The sequence below is a fragment of the Psittacula echo genome (genome assembly GCF_963264785.1).
Source record: "Psittacula echo genome assembly, chromosome: 12".
NCBI lineage: Eukaryota > Metazoa > Chordata > Aves > Psittaciformes > Psittacidae > Psittacula > Psittacula echo.
The window spans coordinates 4,769,457-4,787,893 of NC_137747.1; the positions used below are offsets into that span (position 1 = coordinate 4,769,457).

The following is an 18,437-nucleotide window of genomic DNA, read 5'->3' on the forward strand; positions in this document are numbered from 1 at the left end:
CATTTCTTTGGCTAAGCACTTCTGTATGAGAAATTTACTGTGCCTTTTTTTTATTTACTTCATTACAAGATGCTTGGATTGACCTCAGATCTTGCTGTGACATGAAGGTTTGGAACTTGTTGAAGCATTTGGTTAAAGAAAACTAATTTCAAAAACACTAGATATTATTAGCAATGCTTCCAAAACCTGCAGTTCAAAGAAGTTGCCAAGCACTTGGGAATTCCTAGTTGATGACCTCTTGTCTCATACCTTCCCTATAAAATGGTGTTTAACATGTGGAACAATCTCCAACTGTGGCAGGTTTTCTTCCTAACCATGGAAGAAACCAATTAAGTGTTAACTTAAACAGTGTAAATGGATTTTAAAAAGTGATTGCAGAGATAAGCTCAGAATCATCTTAGTCTTGTAAATTTAAAAGAAAATTGCTTAAAATACCTCTAAGCAAGTACTCATTTTCACCCAAGTTCTACTTTTCTGACTTCTCATTCCCACTCAGCCAGAAAGAAAAAAATATGACATTAAAAGAAAACCAAATTGTCTTCATCATCTCATTTAACCACCACTTCACATTTCAGCTTTCACACTCTAATAGCAAGCCAATGAAAAACAGAGACTTAAGAATCAATGTCCAAATTTGATTTACTTCCAAAACCATATACACTTGTGGGTTTTTTTGTTAATTAATTAGTTTTTACACCAACCTGCTAATTTTTCCTTGTAAACTCATCTTTATATCTGTAATTACCCTGTGAGACTTGCAAGAACAATGGTTTAAATAAATTAAAACCAAACTTTTTGTTACAAACAGTTTCCTGAAACATCTTCATAATAACAGGCCTAGAATTAATTTCATGCACTTGGTGTTACTGTAAGTATGTATCCAAATATATATAGACAGTGATTTTCAATTTAAGAAAAAAACCCCAACTATCACGTTGTAAGAAGATTCTTACATCAAGTGCGTGTGCATGGAATACAATAGTAGCTATCCATACACTTGTGCTGTGTTTGTATGTCTAAAATTAGAATTTAAATAAAATAAACTCTCTCTAAAAAAAAAAAAAAACCAAACCAAAAATCAAGTCTCTTTGAAATAGCCATCATGAGTGTTATGCAATAAGAATATTCAAGAGTATAATCAGTTTATTCAAGTGGCAATATTAGGATCATACTTTCTGATAATACCGAAGCAAAAGATCTCTAGAGTTCAAACTTGTCTATTTTACATGCCTAGAATTGGATACTGGCACCTAAACCACTATGTGGATTCACTTTTAGAAGCCTGTAGACATATATGTGCACAAATTGAAATCTATATATGTGCAGAAATTGAAATCTACCGAGACTGTAAGCTCATAGTTGCAGTACACATCAAAGAAAACAGTGTCTTGTGGGCAGCATGCTGAGAAATACTCGAAGGCTAAGCAAATTTCACCCAAACTGCACAAAAGATTACACTTCTATCTAACAAGGCATTCATTATTATGTAAGTTGATAAAAAATATTTGCAAGTGTATTCCCGTTCCATGGGAGAAGTTTATAGGCTTACGTGAATTGATGTAATATTCCAACAATCTATTTGACCAGAGAGAAAGTTATGGCAAGCAAAAAAGTGAGTTCATTAAACTTATCCAACATTGAGATACCAGCCTCAGATGTGTGGGTTACTTAGAAAAATACCATTAATCTTTTTATAATATAATCATATTAATATTAAAATCTGATCCAGACAAAGTGTTCACATAAGAAGCAAATTAATACCTTCATCGACATAAAACTTTTGTGAGACTCCACTTGGAGTAATGTGTGCAGTTCTGATGCCCTCAACTAAGAGAGACATGGAGCTGTTGGAGCAAATCCTGAAGAGGGCCACGAGGATGATCAGGGGCTGGAGCATTTCCCATATGAGTAAAGACTCATATTTGGGCTGTTCAGCCTGGAGAAGAGAAGCTGTGTGGAGACCTCGTAGCAGCCTTCCAGTATCTGAAGGGGGGCTACAAGGATGCTGGAAAGGAACTCTTCATCAGCGACTGTAGCAATAGGACAGGGGGTGATGGGCTTAAACTTAAACAGAGAAAGTTCAGGTTACATATAAGGAAGAAGTTCTTTACTGTGAGGGTGGTGAGTCACTGGAACAGGTTGTCCAAAGAAGTGATGAATGCTCCATCCCTGGCAGTAGTTCAAGGCCAGGCTGGACAGATCCTTGGATGCCATGGTCTAGTGTGAGGCATTCCTGCCCATGGCAGGGGCATTGGAACTAGATGATCTTAAGGTCTTTCCAACCAAAATCATTTTGTGATTCTGTGAAAACCCTTGAGTCAAGTCTAAAAGAAATTATTATCTACAGGGTTTTCTTAAAAAAGAAAAAAGGTTATGCTTGGTGAAACATTCTTTCCAATATTGTTTGAGTACCTCCCTTGAACATCTTCTGAATAGACTCAGAAGTTTAAAATGTTAATTTTAAATTTAAGGGGGGGAAAACAAGCAGTTGAGGAAAAAATTTCTGCCACATCTAACTACAAGCATGAAACTGGCTCTTTAGAAATAGTTGGAAGTTTTGACTTTTATTTCAAAAGGACTAAGGTTATATTATAAATTATTCAGCTACTTTCCTTCCCCCCATCCCTGCTGAATAAAAGACAGTACAATCCACTGCAAAATCCAACAGGCAGTCTAGTATTTTTCCCAAGGCACGTGGTTTGCATCTTTACTGAAGATTAGTCTCACCTTCATACTGAAAGATTAGTGATGTCCTGTCAGAATTTGTCCTCTTTCTAAACCTGCAATTTGTAAAGAGAAACCAGGTATAGAACATGTTTCCTTTTTTACCAGGCTATTTCATGCAAGATGAAAGAAAAAATTCTTGGGGAGGGAAGAGAAGGGGAGACAGGCACAGTAAGATCTTTTTGGTACAGAATTCTCATTTTCTAAAAACAAACAAGTAGACTTAATAAAATAAGCTTAGATTTACACAGCCTTCTGCAGTGTCTGTAATGCAAATATTACAGAAATGTAATAACTTCTGATCACTGAACCAGAAGTTCATGCCGATTCAGCTGTCATGAAACTTGGAGACAGCTATGAAGGTACCTCAGAGATGATCTTGTAATAAATGTACAGTTATCAACAAACATATTTTAAAAATATAACCTGATAGTGTCCATTAAAATAATAAGACATCCAAGTAACAGCTCTGCAGTGTTAATTTTTTAAGTCAGTCTTGCATCAAATGTTGTTTTCTGATACTAGCTTATATCCTCATACTGGTTTTGATTTTCTTGTTCTTGGTGATGCTCCATCTTCTGTTTTTGCTGCTCCGTTGGAAAAGTTAGCTGTAATTTTAAATGAAAGTACAGTAAACAAACTCAATTTTGCCTCACATGAAAAGATAAAGAAACTAGACCAGGGAAATAAAATGTACATTAAACACATGTACAGACACATTACCTGAATTCTCATCTTAAGAGTTGGGGGACAAGAGGAGCCTACCTTCAAGTAGACTAAAGAAATAACTTGCAGCTTTGGCTGCAACCAAAGTATTGTCTTCAGTGGAACCCAAGCTCTTCTTCAGAGTATCTCTACAACTGTGAATACTTTTGCAATTACAAATAAGATGAACTGATAAACAATGTACAACATCTTTCCACATATGCTGCCAGAGAGCTGTAACACCTGTGCTAATCTTTGGTTTGCTCAATTAAGTCAAACTACAGTAAAACTTCTGCTATTCCAAAGCATAACTGTCTTGGGAACTTAATCACAATGAAGTTGTTTATCTGCAAAGAAAAGAAGAATCTTTAAGATTCTTCTGGAGGAAGAAAAGAAAAAAGAAATCCTCTGCAGGTACAGTCAGAACAGAAAGGCTGCCCTGGAATAATAAGAAAAACCATGTTGTGAGCACCATTATGGTCTAGAATCTTCCAACTGGTTTCAGCTAGTGCCGACTCAGCTAGTAATCTCAGAATGCAAACAGCTTCAAGCCCTCTTAGTAGAAACTAATATATAAAGATCAACTTCACAGAGAGCCAGCCTGTGGTAAAATTCTCAAGAAATTGCATTTTTCAAAGCTCTACCCAAATCTCAGAAGTTATTCCCAATTTTTCATACATAATGCTATCCAGGGTTTTATACATATATATATGCTAACAAGAATATGCAATTTCACTCTACCAAGTTTTCCCAAGTCCCATTTAACTAATTTAATTGATATAACATTGGAATTCAGAAATAATACAACATCATTCAATTAAAAGCCTTTCTCCATTAGTTCTCCTTTGCTATCCATCACTATGATGTTCCTTGAGTTCTTTTTCAGTGGGTTTGATGTTCTTTACATGACGCATCTTTATACAGAAGAACTAACTTTATTTTAATGGTCTGAAATATAATAGAAACAGAATTTATAAGATACAGAAGCGATTTCAGGTACTTTTTTTCCCCCCAGTGTTAAATCCAAAAAATTATTAGTGGCATTGGAAAAGACCGATTTAAAACGGAAAGAAAACCCTGGAATCATTTAGCCCAGGTGCATGAAATACTCCTTGCATTTTGATTAACAGAGAGTTTAGTGAATAATCCTGAAGGGTACCCAGGCCTAACACTTAATACAACTAGCACTGTGTGCTGTCCTCTTAGCAATAGGGAATTTGAGAAGATATCCTAATATTTGAAGAGACTATAATATTACCTATATTATCTGCATGTCCAAAGACAGATATTTTCCTGTTTCATAGAATGGAAAGATGTAAGTGATACATTTGGTATAAAAACATTTGGCCTAGAAGCAATTTAAAAAATTTACACCACTGACTTTTGCCTGGTTCCTTTTTTGTTCGTTTCTTCTTTGGGTTAGTTGATTTTTTCTCTGGAATCTGGTCCTTAACACGCTCTCTCCATTTCTTCAGCTGAAAATGCACAAATTTCCGCATCATCCAGGCCTGTGTTAGACAAACAGCACCCAGGCAGCCAATCCTAGTAAGATTCAAGATTTTGGAGACAGTTAGATGAAAGTTTCAGTTAACCATTAATAGACTATGAATCTGTACTTATTTTATTTTTTTCTCCAACAATCTACTACAAAAACAATGAAAATCTTCAACTCACAGGAAACCAGACCTATCAGAAGGCTTTACCCAAGACAAGATGCATCACACAAGAAATTAATGGGAATTGTATGCAAGTATATTGCTAGAAGCAATTGGGTTTATCAAGGAGCTATAGCCATAGCTTTCATTGGCTGATAGGAAATTGTGGCATTGAGGCCCCTTCTGCCAAGCAATCTATGAATGAGAAGTCATGTAGATTCAAAATTCCTCCCACTCATTTGATTACAGGCATTAAGTTATAAGAGAGAACGTTGAAGTGATGAGCTTATACTGAAAATGTAATAAAAGTTTTAAATTAACAAGCAAGAAGAAAATAATGCACAAAAAAAATTTTTAGGAAGGCACCAAACAAATAATTAGTTAAAAAATTATGGGTATTGATATCACCAAATGATACTATGTCCAGTGCAGACATTGGGAGGGGAAGGTTAGGGAGGGGGGGAAGTTTAAAGAGATGATTATCCCAGGAAGTTTATTTTTAATTGTTTTTCATTTCCCTCCCTTCTCCCCCTCCCTCCCCCACAAAGAATTCTGTTCTACTACTTTTGTGAAAAGAAGATAGAAAACCAGAACAAAATTCCCCATCCCTTAAATACTCAAGAGGAAAACATCACCCAGGGAGATTATTCCAAACACATTATTCTCCTAAACTGCTGTATGAAAAAATTCTTTGAAATGCACCATTATACATGCATGAATGTCTACTAGCCTTGGTATACCTCACAGGGAGTATATTGAAGTTTCCGTCTGCTATGGAAAAACCTGGATTCTCTGCTCTTGCCAGACCAAATCCAAATGTGAGGACAGATAAAGTTAGGGTCAAAAGACGCACCATTATGAAAAGTAAAGCCCAAATGATAAATCTGAAACAAAACAATAAAATTAATGTGTTTTCTCCTTTTAGTCCATTTCTGTTCAATGAAGTCAAATGCATGAAGAACTTTCTATTAAAATTTTCTCAGCAACAATAGAGAAACAGATCTGTAGTTTCCAGGGTCATCCTTCCTGCCCTTTTTATAGAGGGGCATCACAATTGCCAACCTTCAAACCTCAGGGACCTGCCCGCTACACCAGGACTGCTAATAGATGATAGATAGTGGCTTAACGAGCTCTTCTGCCAGTTCCTTCAGCACTCTGGGGTGTAACCCATCTGGCCCCATAGACTTGTGTACATCTAAGTGGAGCAGGAGGTCTCTAGTAATTTCTTCCAAATTATGCAGATTTCAATCAGTTTCTCATCTCTGCCATCCAACTCAGGGAACTGAGTACCCTGAGGCTAGCTGGTGTGACTATTAAAGACTGAGGCCAAGGCAGCATTAAGTATCTCTGCCTTTTCCTCATCCTCAGCCTCTAGGTTTCCCCCAGTATCCAGCAGAGGATGGAGGTTCTCCTTGGCCCTCCTTTTATTGCTAATATAGTTGTAAAAGAACTTTTTATGATCTTCTATGGCAGTGGTCAGATTTAGTTCCATGTGTGCCTTTGCCTAACTTTCTATATAACCTAATAACATTCTTGTAATTTTCATGGGATGACACAGTCCCTTCTTCCATAGGTGATAAATTCTCTTCTTTTTCCCTGAGTTCCAGCACTATCTCCCTGTTCAGCCAGGCCGGTCTCTTCCCCACTGGTTTGATTTTCAGCACACAGAGACCACCCACTCCTGCACCTTAAGGACTCCATTCTTGAAGAGTGTCCAGACTTCCTGTACCCCTTTGTTCTTCAGTAATGTTTCCCAAGGAATTCTGTCAACCAACATCCTAAACAGACCAAAGTCAGCCCTCTGGAAGTCTAAGGCAGAGGTTTTGCTGACCTTCATTTTGTGATCACTTTGCCCAAGATGGCCTCCAACCATCACATTGCCCACCAGGCCTTCTCTATTTGCGAACAGCAAATCTAGCCAGGCATCTCCCTTAGATGGCTCACTAGCCAGCTGGGTTAGGAAGTAATTTTCCACACCCTCCAAGAACCTCTTGGATCTTCCAGCAGACATCTGGTAGGTTGAAGTCCTCCATGAGAACAAGGGCAAGAGACCATGGATCTTCTCCTAGTTATTTGAAGAGCATTTCACCTGTAGCTTCATCCTGGCTAGATGGTCTATAACAGACTCCTACCAGGATATCTGCTCAGGTGGTCTTCCCCCTGATCTTTACCCATAAACATTCAGCCTTCTTACTCACAACATTGTGTTCAAGGCAGTCAATGTACTCCCTGACATACAATGCAACCACACCACCTCTTTTTCCCTGCCTATCCCTTCTGAAGGGTCTGTAGCCATCCACTGCAGCACTCAATGACATGAATCATTCCACCAAGTTTCTGTGATGGTGATTATGTCATGATTTCCCTGCTGCAACTACATCAGCTGCATGTTTTTGAGACATTATCTTCGCTGTTGTATAGTTCTTTCCCTTTCTCACCTTACCAAAAGGAGAACCACCTGCAAGAACTTAGAGGGAATGCTGCTTTTATAACTTCTTTGACTTTTTAAAAATAAGTGTCCCTACATACAAACATTTATGAACATTTAAGCAAACAGGCAAGTGACAGGATTAGAAAACAATACAAAGATATCCAAGATGGAACCTGAGTAAAAACTGCTTTTGTGTATTTGCTTCCTTGACTCTATGTAATGGTAGTGACTTGCTTATGAATTCAAAGCAGGTAATAGTGGGCATTGAACAAGTGGTGATTGCTGCCTGAGTACTTTTACATACATGCAAATCCATTTATACACAATTAGTAAGCAAAGTTCTGAATTTAAATTAATCATATGCAAGATTTACCCTTTTTGCATGTTTTCATCAGGGAAGTAGAAGAGACGCAAGGCATGAAAAATGAATTCCACCAAATAGTGAGGTACCACCAGAATTAGCCCCAAATGCTGCAAACTATAAAACAGAAAAGTTAGAAATTTTAATGAAATTATGAAAATAATAGATCTGTCTATTCAAAATAAACATGCAAATACTTACTTTAATATATAGGCACCAGAGATATGAGTAATGTAAAGGCAAATATAACACAGCTGCCTTGGAATATCTTCCTAAAATTAGAGAAATTATAATAAATGCTCTTACAGTTTAACTACATTTTCCAAAGAAAAATCTATTTATTCATTAGTTTTGATAATTTTTTTCACACTACTGTATAAACTTCTGGAAGAAGTATCTGAATCAAAAACTACAGACCCCCTAGACTAAATATACATAAGTAACTGAAAACACAAATCACAGAATGGTTTGGGTTGGAAGGGTCCTTAAAGCTCTTCTAGTTCCACACCCCTGCCATGGACAAGGACACCTTCCGCTAGACCAGGTTGCTCCAAGCCCCATCCAACCTGGCCTTAAACACTGCCAGGGATGGGGCAACTTCTGCCTGTACCTCGACACCCTCACAGTAAAAATACAAATACGTGGATGTTTATATAGTTAATATAAACAAAACTATTAATGCAAATAATTAGAAATAATAGATATTTAGTTAACAGTACTGACAACTTCTCTCCATACCTTTTGGACCTTTTGGAAGTATAGCTCTGGCACTGCATGAAGCCAATAGGCTATCTGGCAAATATAGAAGAATTTTTCCTGAAAACTAAACAATAATTCAGGTTAAGAAAACACAAAATGAGGAGTTTTCAAGCTTTCAACATGAGATACAAGATTTCATTTTATTATCTTAAATTAATTCAGTCTGACTCATCATAGTTTATGATTTCTAAATCACAGTAACTGCAAACACAAAACAACTCTGGTGACAGTTTTTTGAATCAGCATCCATTAACCTTCCTGATAGCATGTTCTGAATCACCTTTTGAGATAGTAGGAAGGAAAAAAACCCACAAAACATCTAACACACATAAACAGTGAATCAATTGAGCAGTGGAACTCCCTAAAAATGCATATTAGCCCCTTCCCTCTATCACACTAACTGGAGAAAAATAGAGCTGGGAGAGCAGACAACGCAGTTTTGTAAGTCATGTTACTTAAATACACCCCCCCCCAGCTATAAAGGCTCTCTAATTTGAAGATTCATTCCCCGACAAATACATTTGTTAGTGTGAAACAGTTCAGGAGTCCTATTATATATCCCATCTTGCAAACACCTTCACTTTAACTCAGCTACCATGGTTAAGTTAAAGAAAGTTGAGAACATGTCTAAGTATCTCTTGGATTGATGTGCAGTTCATTAAAAACTACCTCTGGATAAAACAGCAGTTTTCAAACAGAACAAAATACTTTCATTGAGTTGTCATTCTTATAAGGTACTGATGTCACTGCCTTATTAGTGGCTCCCTAAAATTTGGGGTGGTTAAATATTCAGTGATTGGAACAACCACAGTTTTTTCAAATTGAAAATAGAACACTTACAGCATACGAGAAAAGGGATAATCTTTCCAGAACGAGGTTAGGTTCATTCTGAATTCTTCCTAAAGAAAAAGGCCATTGATTTAAAGACCTTCTTAATATTTTAAGTCTATTTTTTAAGCAAAACCAGCAAATAGACTGACTTACTGCATTCAAAATACTTGCTCCCCATATAAATGAAAACAAGTAGAACAATGAGAGATGTCCTGATTCATTGAATTTGCTCTGCTCCAGTTTTGACAGCTGCAGATATCTACTAATTTTCTAGAAACAAAAAGCACATCAATAAATGTAATTTTCAAACCACAAAAGCTATTTTGGAGTTAGTGTTCACTCCCAATTCCTCATTCTAATCTTCCATTCCTCAATCAAAATACATAGTTCCCACCATTTGAGACTTTGATAAAAATTTTGTATGACAATTAGCTTCAATAAGTCTTGCCACTATGGCAAAGTTCACATGGAAAATAGTCAGATAATGTAGTAAGACTAATTTTTTTCACCCATAATCAGTCATATTGCTAAATTTTTCCAGTCTCTTTGCACATTTAAAAACCAGCTGAGCTTCTGTGGTACAGATGATCTATTTGATAAGACTTTCTAAGACCATTCAGTAATAGATGGGTCTTCACAATGGTTTTAACAAATTAATTTTACTTTGTAACTGAGTTGGTGTGAAAGAGTACACATTGAAGTCTCAGCTCCCTCTGAGGCAAAGCTCAGCTGACAAACAGAAATCCATCACTGCAATAATTTTTGGTTTTAATTGTTCTAATATATCTTATGAATCTAATGCAGACCTCATTCATAGGTATCTTGAGCACACCATGAACATTTAATGTCTGGTTTTACAGAAAAATGTAAGTTATATTGATTGAAAGTAAAATTTAGTGGTTTATACCGTTAATAAGTTGAAGAAATATCACTTTAAAAATATCACAGAATCATTTAGATGGGAAAAGACCCTTAAGATAACTGAGTCCAGCCATTAACCTAACACTACCAAATCCAAGTCTACCACTAAACCAAGATCTAGTTGCATCTTTGTCAAATAACAAAAGGATTGATCATAACAGGGCTTCTAAATGCTAAACCATTTGTGTACCATGGCTTACACTTAAACTTGTAGAAAAACTCTTAGCAACTAATGGCTAAAAATAACATGATTATAAAAGTAAATGATAGCCCAGTAATAAACTTACATCTAATATGCACTCCTGGATTACGGCATGCACTTTAATAGCTACAAGCATGTAGAAGCTGATTGTGGCAATGTCTTTGGGACCATAGTCATAAAAATCAAATTGCTCACTGTTGTCATCTTAAAAAAAAAAAAAAAAAAAGAGAGAGAGAGAAAAAAAAAAAAGAGAAAAAGTGTGTATTTTTACATTCTTCTGAAGGAGTATCCTGTGCAACTGGCAAAGGGCAGCAGTGACCAATGTAACTAGTGCCCTGTATCAATTTAACATAAGTTTTACGTTTTTGAATATTAATTCCTATGCCCGATTAGATAACCTGGAACTTCTTTTCCTTCAATACAATGATACCATTATAATCCTAGAACAAACTATTGAGAGCACTATACACTGACCTGTTGCTTCAATCCATTTCTTTCATTCTAGGCCATTAAAAAAAAAATAAAACTAAAAGAACACACTACACACCAACACTCTGTCCTCTATAATTTTGTAGAGACCAAATGAGATTCCATCTTAAGAAGTAAGACCATATGTAGGAAAAAAGAAACTACATAGTGAGGATAGTATCCCTAGTAGTTCAACACATTGGTACGTAATAACTTCCCCCGAAGTAGTAATAAGTTCTCATCAATCAAAATTAAAAAGAAGAAAAATAAAAAAAAAAAAAAAAGAAAAAGAAAGAAAAGAGAGAAAAAAAGGGAAAGGGGGAAATGGGGAAAGGGGGAAAGGGGGAAAGGGGGAAATGGGGAAAGGGGGAAAGGGGGAAAGGGGGAAAGGGGGAAAGGGGGAAAGGGGGAAAGGGGGAAAGGGGGAAAGGGGGAAAGGGGGAAAGGGGGAAAGGGGGAAAGGGGGAAAGGGGGAAAGGGGGAAAGGGGGAAAGGGGGAAAGGAAAACAAACAACATTCACACTTGTTGCAAAAACACTTGAGATGTTCCTATTTACTAAGGGTGGGAAAACCTACCAGTGAAATTCAATTTAAAAAGCATGTACCAGTAGCAGTAGATCTAAGGAAGCCTTATTTTGTAAAGGTGTCTCTCCTTTGGCCCACAGGCACCCATTATAGCCACCTCACTTTTCTTTATACACCTGAGACACTGCAGTTGAAAAGAAAGAACCTGGACTAAAACTAATCAAGAGCCATGCTCATCCTGAGTTACAGGCTTATATGTCTAACATTTCCATCTTTCAGTTTTCACTTGAGAGGGCACAAATTTGCATGTCTCTTATCTATACAGTCACTTTTCATAAACATCAAGAAATTTTGTTATCTTTAAGACCTTTACCCTTTGTCAAACCGTTTGCCTTGTCCAAAAGCCAAAGTAGAGAAATACAGACAACAACCAACTTTTTCTTTTTTCTTTAAAGGAAACTCAGTGAGTTGTCAAGGAAGCAATTGCTGCTTCCTGTACCATGAATGATACATTAAGGTCCTGATGTACAGAATATTCATACAACTCTAAGTGTCACATATCCCATTTCTACGTTTGAAAGTGGCTTGTGGTATAATCAATGAACAAGTAATTGCATAGCAAATGCTATTGCTGCCTAGTCCCTAGCACTCCTTTTCAAAATGGACCTTTACCAGCAGTATATTCATTGTTTTCAGAGGGCCCACGCTGAGACCTCAAAACTGCTTGTGCAGAACTCCACACCTCCTATTAAAACTAAAGGAGGTTATACATTGTTCATTCCACTGTAAGTATGTACATATACACATACATACGCACACATGTATGCAACAATGTCGTGGTTTAAGCCACTTCTTCATAGAAGTCACACTGCGGGCATCTTGGTAATTGACACATGGATTTGACTTTTGCCTCCGCTATTTTATTTCTACTTGATGCTGCTCAAATATCAGTAAAACTCACTCTGTCCATCTCAAGTCTTCAACACGAAATATCTTGGGAAACATTTGCAAAAAAATTATAGATATTCATTCCTGCAAGCAAAGTTGATCAATGAATTATTTTGAGCATACTGAATGCAGTCAGAGTACTACATTATTTGGAAGGGCCACAGCACAGAGATCTCAAGTTTGGAAGTCAAGATTAGAGCGAAAGTCATATTTTACTAATTTGGGGGAAAAAAAATAACCAGAACTGTCTCCATTTGTTATTTAAAAGTATGATTGAAGCAACAACATCAGTTACTTGAAAATAATAATGTGATCTTTTTTAAATATAAACCACAAAATCCATTGCTAATGACATAAGAAATCATGAATAAACAACAAATATATAGAAGAGTACAAAACTATTGTTACTTGATAACTCTCGTTGATTGTATCAAAAAATTGAAGGAATGCATGCTTTTTGCATGGTTTTCGTATAAAATTTATATTAAAATGCATGTTTGTAACAGTGTTAGCTATGGGAAAAATAACCCACTTATTCACAAGCAACAGAATGTATCAGAATGTATCACAAACACCAGAATGTATCAGTGAATACAGTATTAGTAAATCCAAAATTAGTCAGAAAAATATGACAGTAACACTATATTATAAAACTGAATTGAAATAAGGAAAAGAAAAAAAAGTAATTTTTAATAGTCGAGCTCTTGCATTACAGAAAAAAAAAAAAATAGATGTGATTTAATCTCACCAATGGTATAGGTGACATTGTACTGCAGAGCAACAAACATGATGCCGGTCTTGGGTGGGACCTGAAATTCAAGGAGAAGCACAGAAAAAGTATCAGTTTTTTCAACAAGCTAAACTATAAACATCTAAAACTAGAAGATTATGCCATCAACTCCATCAAAATGCTCTCCTACATGATTTAAATCAAAGAGGTCCCAAAAGTGTTATTCATCTCCGCAATATGGAGGCTCACGTTGTCACAAAACCTTTACAATTTACTGCATAGGGTAAGACCTTGAATTATGTCCCTTTACCTGACAATTTACTCTTTTACTAAATAACATTCTAAAGTGTTTAGAAGTGTAAATGGCTTTAATCTTTTTCAAAAGTTAAAAAACTCTTAAATTAAATCAGATGGAAGGTTTCACATAACTTTGCAAGATACTAAAAAAGCAATGCTCTGGCTAAGTGCCCCATAAGTAAGTAGAGAATTCAAAACATCAGAGTAGAATTATATGATTAATCAATTTCTTGAATGATAAATCAAGCATTTTCTAAAAACTTACAGTACAATAAAAGTAACCAATGTTATACTTTCATGTTACTTTTTCTCCAGTGGCAAAACTAGTAAAAAATTAAAAAACACACAAAAAAAAAAAAAAAAACAAAAAACAAACCCAAATATGACACTTTCAGCCATCCCCACCTCTTCAAAATATTTTGCCATTCCCATGCTGCAGTATATTTAGCCTTTATCTGTAGCAATGGAACTGTACATAAAGTGGATTACTGTATGACCCTACAACTGAGCAATAAGAAGTAAATTGTTTGCTTGGTTTAGTTAAAAACATTACATTATCTGGTTTGCATAACTTTAAACACAAACATTTGTGCTGATATAAGTGAAAGAGTCATAAGCTCTAGCAGAAGGATATAAGTGGAAGATAAAAACAACCAATCAAACAAGAAAACCCACCCCTGGTTCCTTTGATGCAAAAAATAAATAAACCAATAAATGAAAAATGCAATACATCCTACACGGTCAATAACAAATGCATTTATTATGTTTGTAAGCACTCAGTTATCCAGATAATAAATCAGAGAAGTACAACAGGCATAATCTGAAAACTGGTGTAAAAAGAATACATTGTTGAGAGGTTTTTCTTGCAGTTTCACTTCAGCTGTTCTTCATAGCTATGACTTAAAACAGAGAAATAGAAACTGAAACCAGAAAGCTATTTTTGTCAGATGTTGCATCATCTGAAAGTATAATTAAGAACATTCATGAGTATATGAAACAAGCAGTAATTTATCCAGCTACAAAGTAAGCAAGAGGCACAACAATGCAGAATAATATATGTAGCAAAAAAAGGGAGGAAAAGGTGAATTGCTTCAGTACACTGGGAGAACACCTGTGAAATTAAGCAGTAGAAGAGTCATGAGACTGAAGAGTTCTTTTAAGAGGAAGCCTTATTAAGGAAAACAAAATTGACTTTCAGACACTGCAGTTCTATGAGCAATCTAACCTTTTGTAAAAGCCAGCACTACCATCAAAAGGAGCAATTCTGCCAGTTGCTTCTTGTCTCTGTCCCACATTTGTGTGATCAAAAGTAGTGGTGTGGTGAATTGGACAGCAAAGTTATACAGGTTAAAACTGACCCAGCAAAACAGGAGAGAGGAAACCCCCTATTAATCTTAACACATACATTTCCTAATATGCTGCACATAAGTTACATATAGTTATTGAGATAACCATATGTAACTTGTGTTATGCTTTTATTGTGCTTGTTTGAATACATACTATTATACTTCTTATTGTGTAATTTAAACAACTGCATATTCTTTTTGATGCAGAAATTATTTGTTTGATCGACACACCTCTCTATTATGGGAGGAACAGGGGTGCCATGTTACAGGTTAGACCTCTGTATTGCAGCTTCGCCTCATCCACTGCAGAAAAGCAGGTGTATAGGAAAGCTGGAGAGGGGCTTTTGACAAGGGCATGTAGGGACAGGACAAGGGAGAATGGCTTTAAACTGACAGAGAATTCCTCCCCCCCAAACTGTTACTGAAGTATTTCAGTGAAATACTTAAGTTGCTTACCCAGAATTTAAACTCTATTTACCAAGCCTTATTCTATACTTAACACCATCATAAAATATTCATATAGCAGCACACACACAGTTTTTGTCCTGAAAATGGGAAAAAGAGGCCTTAAAGAGAAGCCTAATCCATCAGCCCAGAAACTAATAAGCAGATTGCACATGGAAATAAACCTCACAGTAACTTTTAAGTACACAGGCAAAGAGGAATTCAGAAGTTCATCTAAAACTGTCTAATCCCATATTTGTCTTTAGATTATCCACCACCAGGGAGCTGAGCGAAAGACAGCAATAGACACAGTAGTGCAGAATGGTGACCAGCAGTTTTTAACTGCCATCTGGTCAAGCATGCTCAGAACAAAAGACTAGCTGAAACCCTCTTTGTAACAATGTTCCTAACTGCTTTACCATGTGGACTTCTGAACAGAGCAGGGAAAAACCTAACTAGACACAAAGAGACATAAAAAGACTCTACTTTAAGCAAGAGGGCTTGAAGAACCTTATAACTCAGGAAACTGGAACTGAGTACAAGGGAGATTATGGGAGGGCGCCAGGAATGAAACATGCAGAGATGAAAGAAAACTGGACAATAAAAGAACAGAATCTGACAGAAGAGAGTAAGAGTGGGGGGTGCATAGCGAGAGCAGGAGCTGGCAAAGACAAGTCAGTAAAGGCACCGGCAGGATGCAAGCTGGGCAAAGCAGAGAGAAGTACAACTTGCTGCACAAGGAAGACAGCCAAGACATGGAGAGGAAGCTGCTCGAGCAGGGTACCATGGTGTGAGGCGTCGGATAGCGAAGAAACAGGGACATAACCTGGTAGGGAAGAAGGTAAAAGTCAGCCGGAACCCAAGATCTGACAGACCCGCTTGGCAGTGAGGCTGAGGGATGTTTAGCAGGGGTCCAGAGCGGGAAGCCAAGAGCACAGCGGTACCCCACAGCCAGACCAGCTGCTGTGCTGCTCGGCCACTATGAGACCCCTCTCCCCTCCCAGTACCTCAACCGCGGACGCCACCACGATTAACATCACCAGGCGGCACGCAATATCCACGAGGTTCTGAACGATGACTTCATGGTTTATCACGGCCGGGGTCCTGTATTTCCTGCGGAACCTCATAGCAATGACAACTCAAGCAAACCTGCTAAACCACACCTCAACGACCACCACCTCACACACAGTAAAACACCGCCGGCCCAAAAGGCCCACCCGCTTCCGAGTTCGGGCCAATCAACCTTAAAACTGCTTAGGATTGGCAAGGTCTGGCAGCAAATCGTGAAGAGCGGTTTCTAAAGGAGGCGGTGTTTCGGAGGCCGCCGGGCGGTGGGAGCCGGGGTCTGGTTTGAATGACACGGGTCCCTGCCAATCCCACATGAGACTGGGTTGGGCTCCCCTGCAAGGCGGCAGCAGACCATAGTGGGCGGGGTTTGGCTTGTGGCGGAGGCGGGTTCTGTGCTGAGGGGGTTCCCGCCTGCAGCGCCTCTGTGGAGTGAGCGCCTTCGGTTCAACCCCGTGTGGCCTCTGCGGAGGCCGGGCTCGCCGCAGCTCCGGTGGTGGCCAGGTAGCTCTGTTCTCCGAAAGTCCTGCGAGGCACGTTGGTGGGTCTGCTCTCGTCACGAGTCCAAGGGCTGTGGTGGTGGGAAGTGGCCCCTCATCACCCCCCTCTGGAGTTACGCTGTGCTCCCTCACCTGCGACTAGACAAAGATGTTGAAAAACTCTATTTTCTCTCCATTAAAATGAGAGAAAGAAGATTCACAGTGCTTTGAAATCTTAAAAAAATATGTACATTTAGCTATCTAGCTGGAATTTAGGGGGGAAAACCACACCAAGTTATCAAAAAACTGTACTGAAGAGTGAAGGCTACAGGGTGGCAAAGCATCCAGAGAACAGGGTTGGAAGAGGAAATAAGAATTAGGTTCCATCTGACAGCCAGGTCTCTCCTCTGCTGGGCTGAATGGCTTCAGCTGAAGATAAGGTCCGCCTATATCCACACAGCAAATAGGACCTAAATTTAGTTCAGCTGTGAAATAGTTTTGCTTCCTATCGATTATTTAAATAGGTGATGGTCACTGAAACTAATTTTTAGTGTGCCTGAGTTGCTTTGTTAAATGATGTGTTTAGTTGTTGAGTTTTGCTATGCTCATACTGCTTTTTCCAGCTTTTCTTTTGAGTTTCAGGCTAATATATTCAGAAACTGGACTTTACATTTGAAAGGAAGAGTTGCTACAGAGCACAGGTGCTACTTGGGGCATTCATTTAGGAAGCAACTGCCATGCATGTTTTTTCTCAGCTGAAAAGAGGAATTAAAACCAAAATACTTGTAACAGGTTGTTTACAAATCATGGGGATTTTTATTAAAAAGAAACAATATAATTGAAAGTATTTCATAGTTTTTTAGCATAATTGCTGCTTCCTTTCTTTTTCTAAAGCTACAAAAATAATGCTGACTGAGAGTTAACTGATTCAAACCAGTTTCATTTCTTCTTGGAGCATATCAGAGACAGGAGCGAAAAATGCTGAGTAGGAATGGGAAACAAGAAACAGGAACTTGGAACTTAATTTTGGAACCGAGAACATACTAATTTGACACAATTTATGCCATTCTTTTCACTATATTAGAGTAAGCAAGCTCGTTAAGATTTTTATTGGCTGGCAATATTAAGATATCTAGTGTAAGGCCTTGAAGAATGTTATTTAAGCTCTAAGTTCCAGGTATAAAGACCCAAAGGGTTTTTAACTCTTTGTTTCCAGTGTTTCTCTGTTATATGTGGGCCCATTTCACATACAGCCCACTGTGTTATTTCCATTGCCCTATCCTTTAAACAAACTTAGCAAATGTAGCTATTCTTATTTTCATGATTGCTTTTTCTAGTAAAAAAAGTAAGCAGAACAAAAAACCCATAACCTTCAGTTAAAAAAAAGATTTCCACTTTTCTATTGTCATTTTATTTATTTAGTCAAGGAAGTAAACAGAAAATTAGAAAGTTATGTCCCACCAGCCACCTAGGTTGAAAATAACTGCATAGGTTTTAATAGTTACTCTGCTGTTAAGTCTTATTGATTGGTTGTTCTTCTATATAG

The 18,437-nt window shown here is 37.5% G+C and overlaps 1 protein-coding gene across 3 annotated transcripts; it reads right to left on the reverse strand.

Annotated features, from left to right (window-relative positions):
- Positions 1–311: 311 nt before the first annotated feature.
- On the reverse strand, positions 312–16,541 carry LOC308226486 (translocating chain-associated membrane protein 1-like). Of its 3 annotated transcripts, XM_080628237.1 has the most exons (12): positions 16,355–16,541; positions 13,279–13,339; positions 10,675–10,793; positions 9,620–9,736; positions 9,476–9,534; positions 8,615–8,699; positions 8,078–8,148; positions 7,889–7,993; positions 5,825–5,968; positions 4,811–4,971; positions 3,265–3,332; positions 312–2,780 (listed from the first exon to the last, which is right to left on the reverse strand). In XM_080628237.1, exons 1-12 carry the CDS (start codon positions 16,472–16,474, stop codon positions 2,775–2,777), a joined length of 1,116 nt encoding a protein of 371 aa, XP_080484363.1. In that variant the 5' UTR covers positions 16,475–16,541; the 3' UTR covers positions 312–2,774. The 3 variants fall into 3 exon arrangements, with proteins under 3 accessions (XP_080484363.1, XP_080484364.1, XP_080484365.1); XM_080628238.1 differs by lacking the exon at positions 9,620–9,736 and having other exon boundaries at positions 312–3,332; XM_080628239.1 differs by lacking the exons at positions 9,476–9,534; positions 9,620–9,736 and having other exon boundaries at positions 312–3,332; positions 8,078–8,144.
- Positions 16,542–18,437: the final 1,896 nt, after the last annotated feature.

Bases quoted from the DNA above. Each gene is read 5' to 3' on its own strand.
- LOC308226486 (XM_080628237.1), bottom strand. From the start codon at position 16,474: ATGAGGTTCCGCAGGAAATACAGGACCCCGGCCGTGATAAACCATGAA. The intron at 9,535-9,619 runs GTAAGTCAGTCT...CTTTTTCTTTAG, and splicing joins GAGCAAGTATTTTGAATGCA to GAAGAATTCAGAATGAACCT. The intron at 3,333-4,810 runs GTCAGTGGTGTA...TTAAAATTACAG, and splicing joins AAAAAAGGAACCAGGCAAAA to CTAACTTTTCCAACGGAGCA.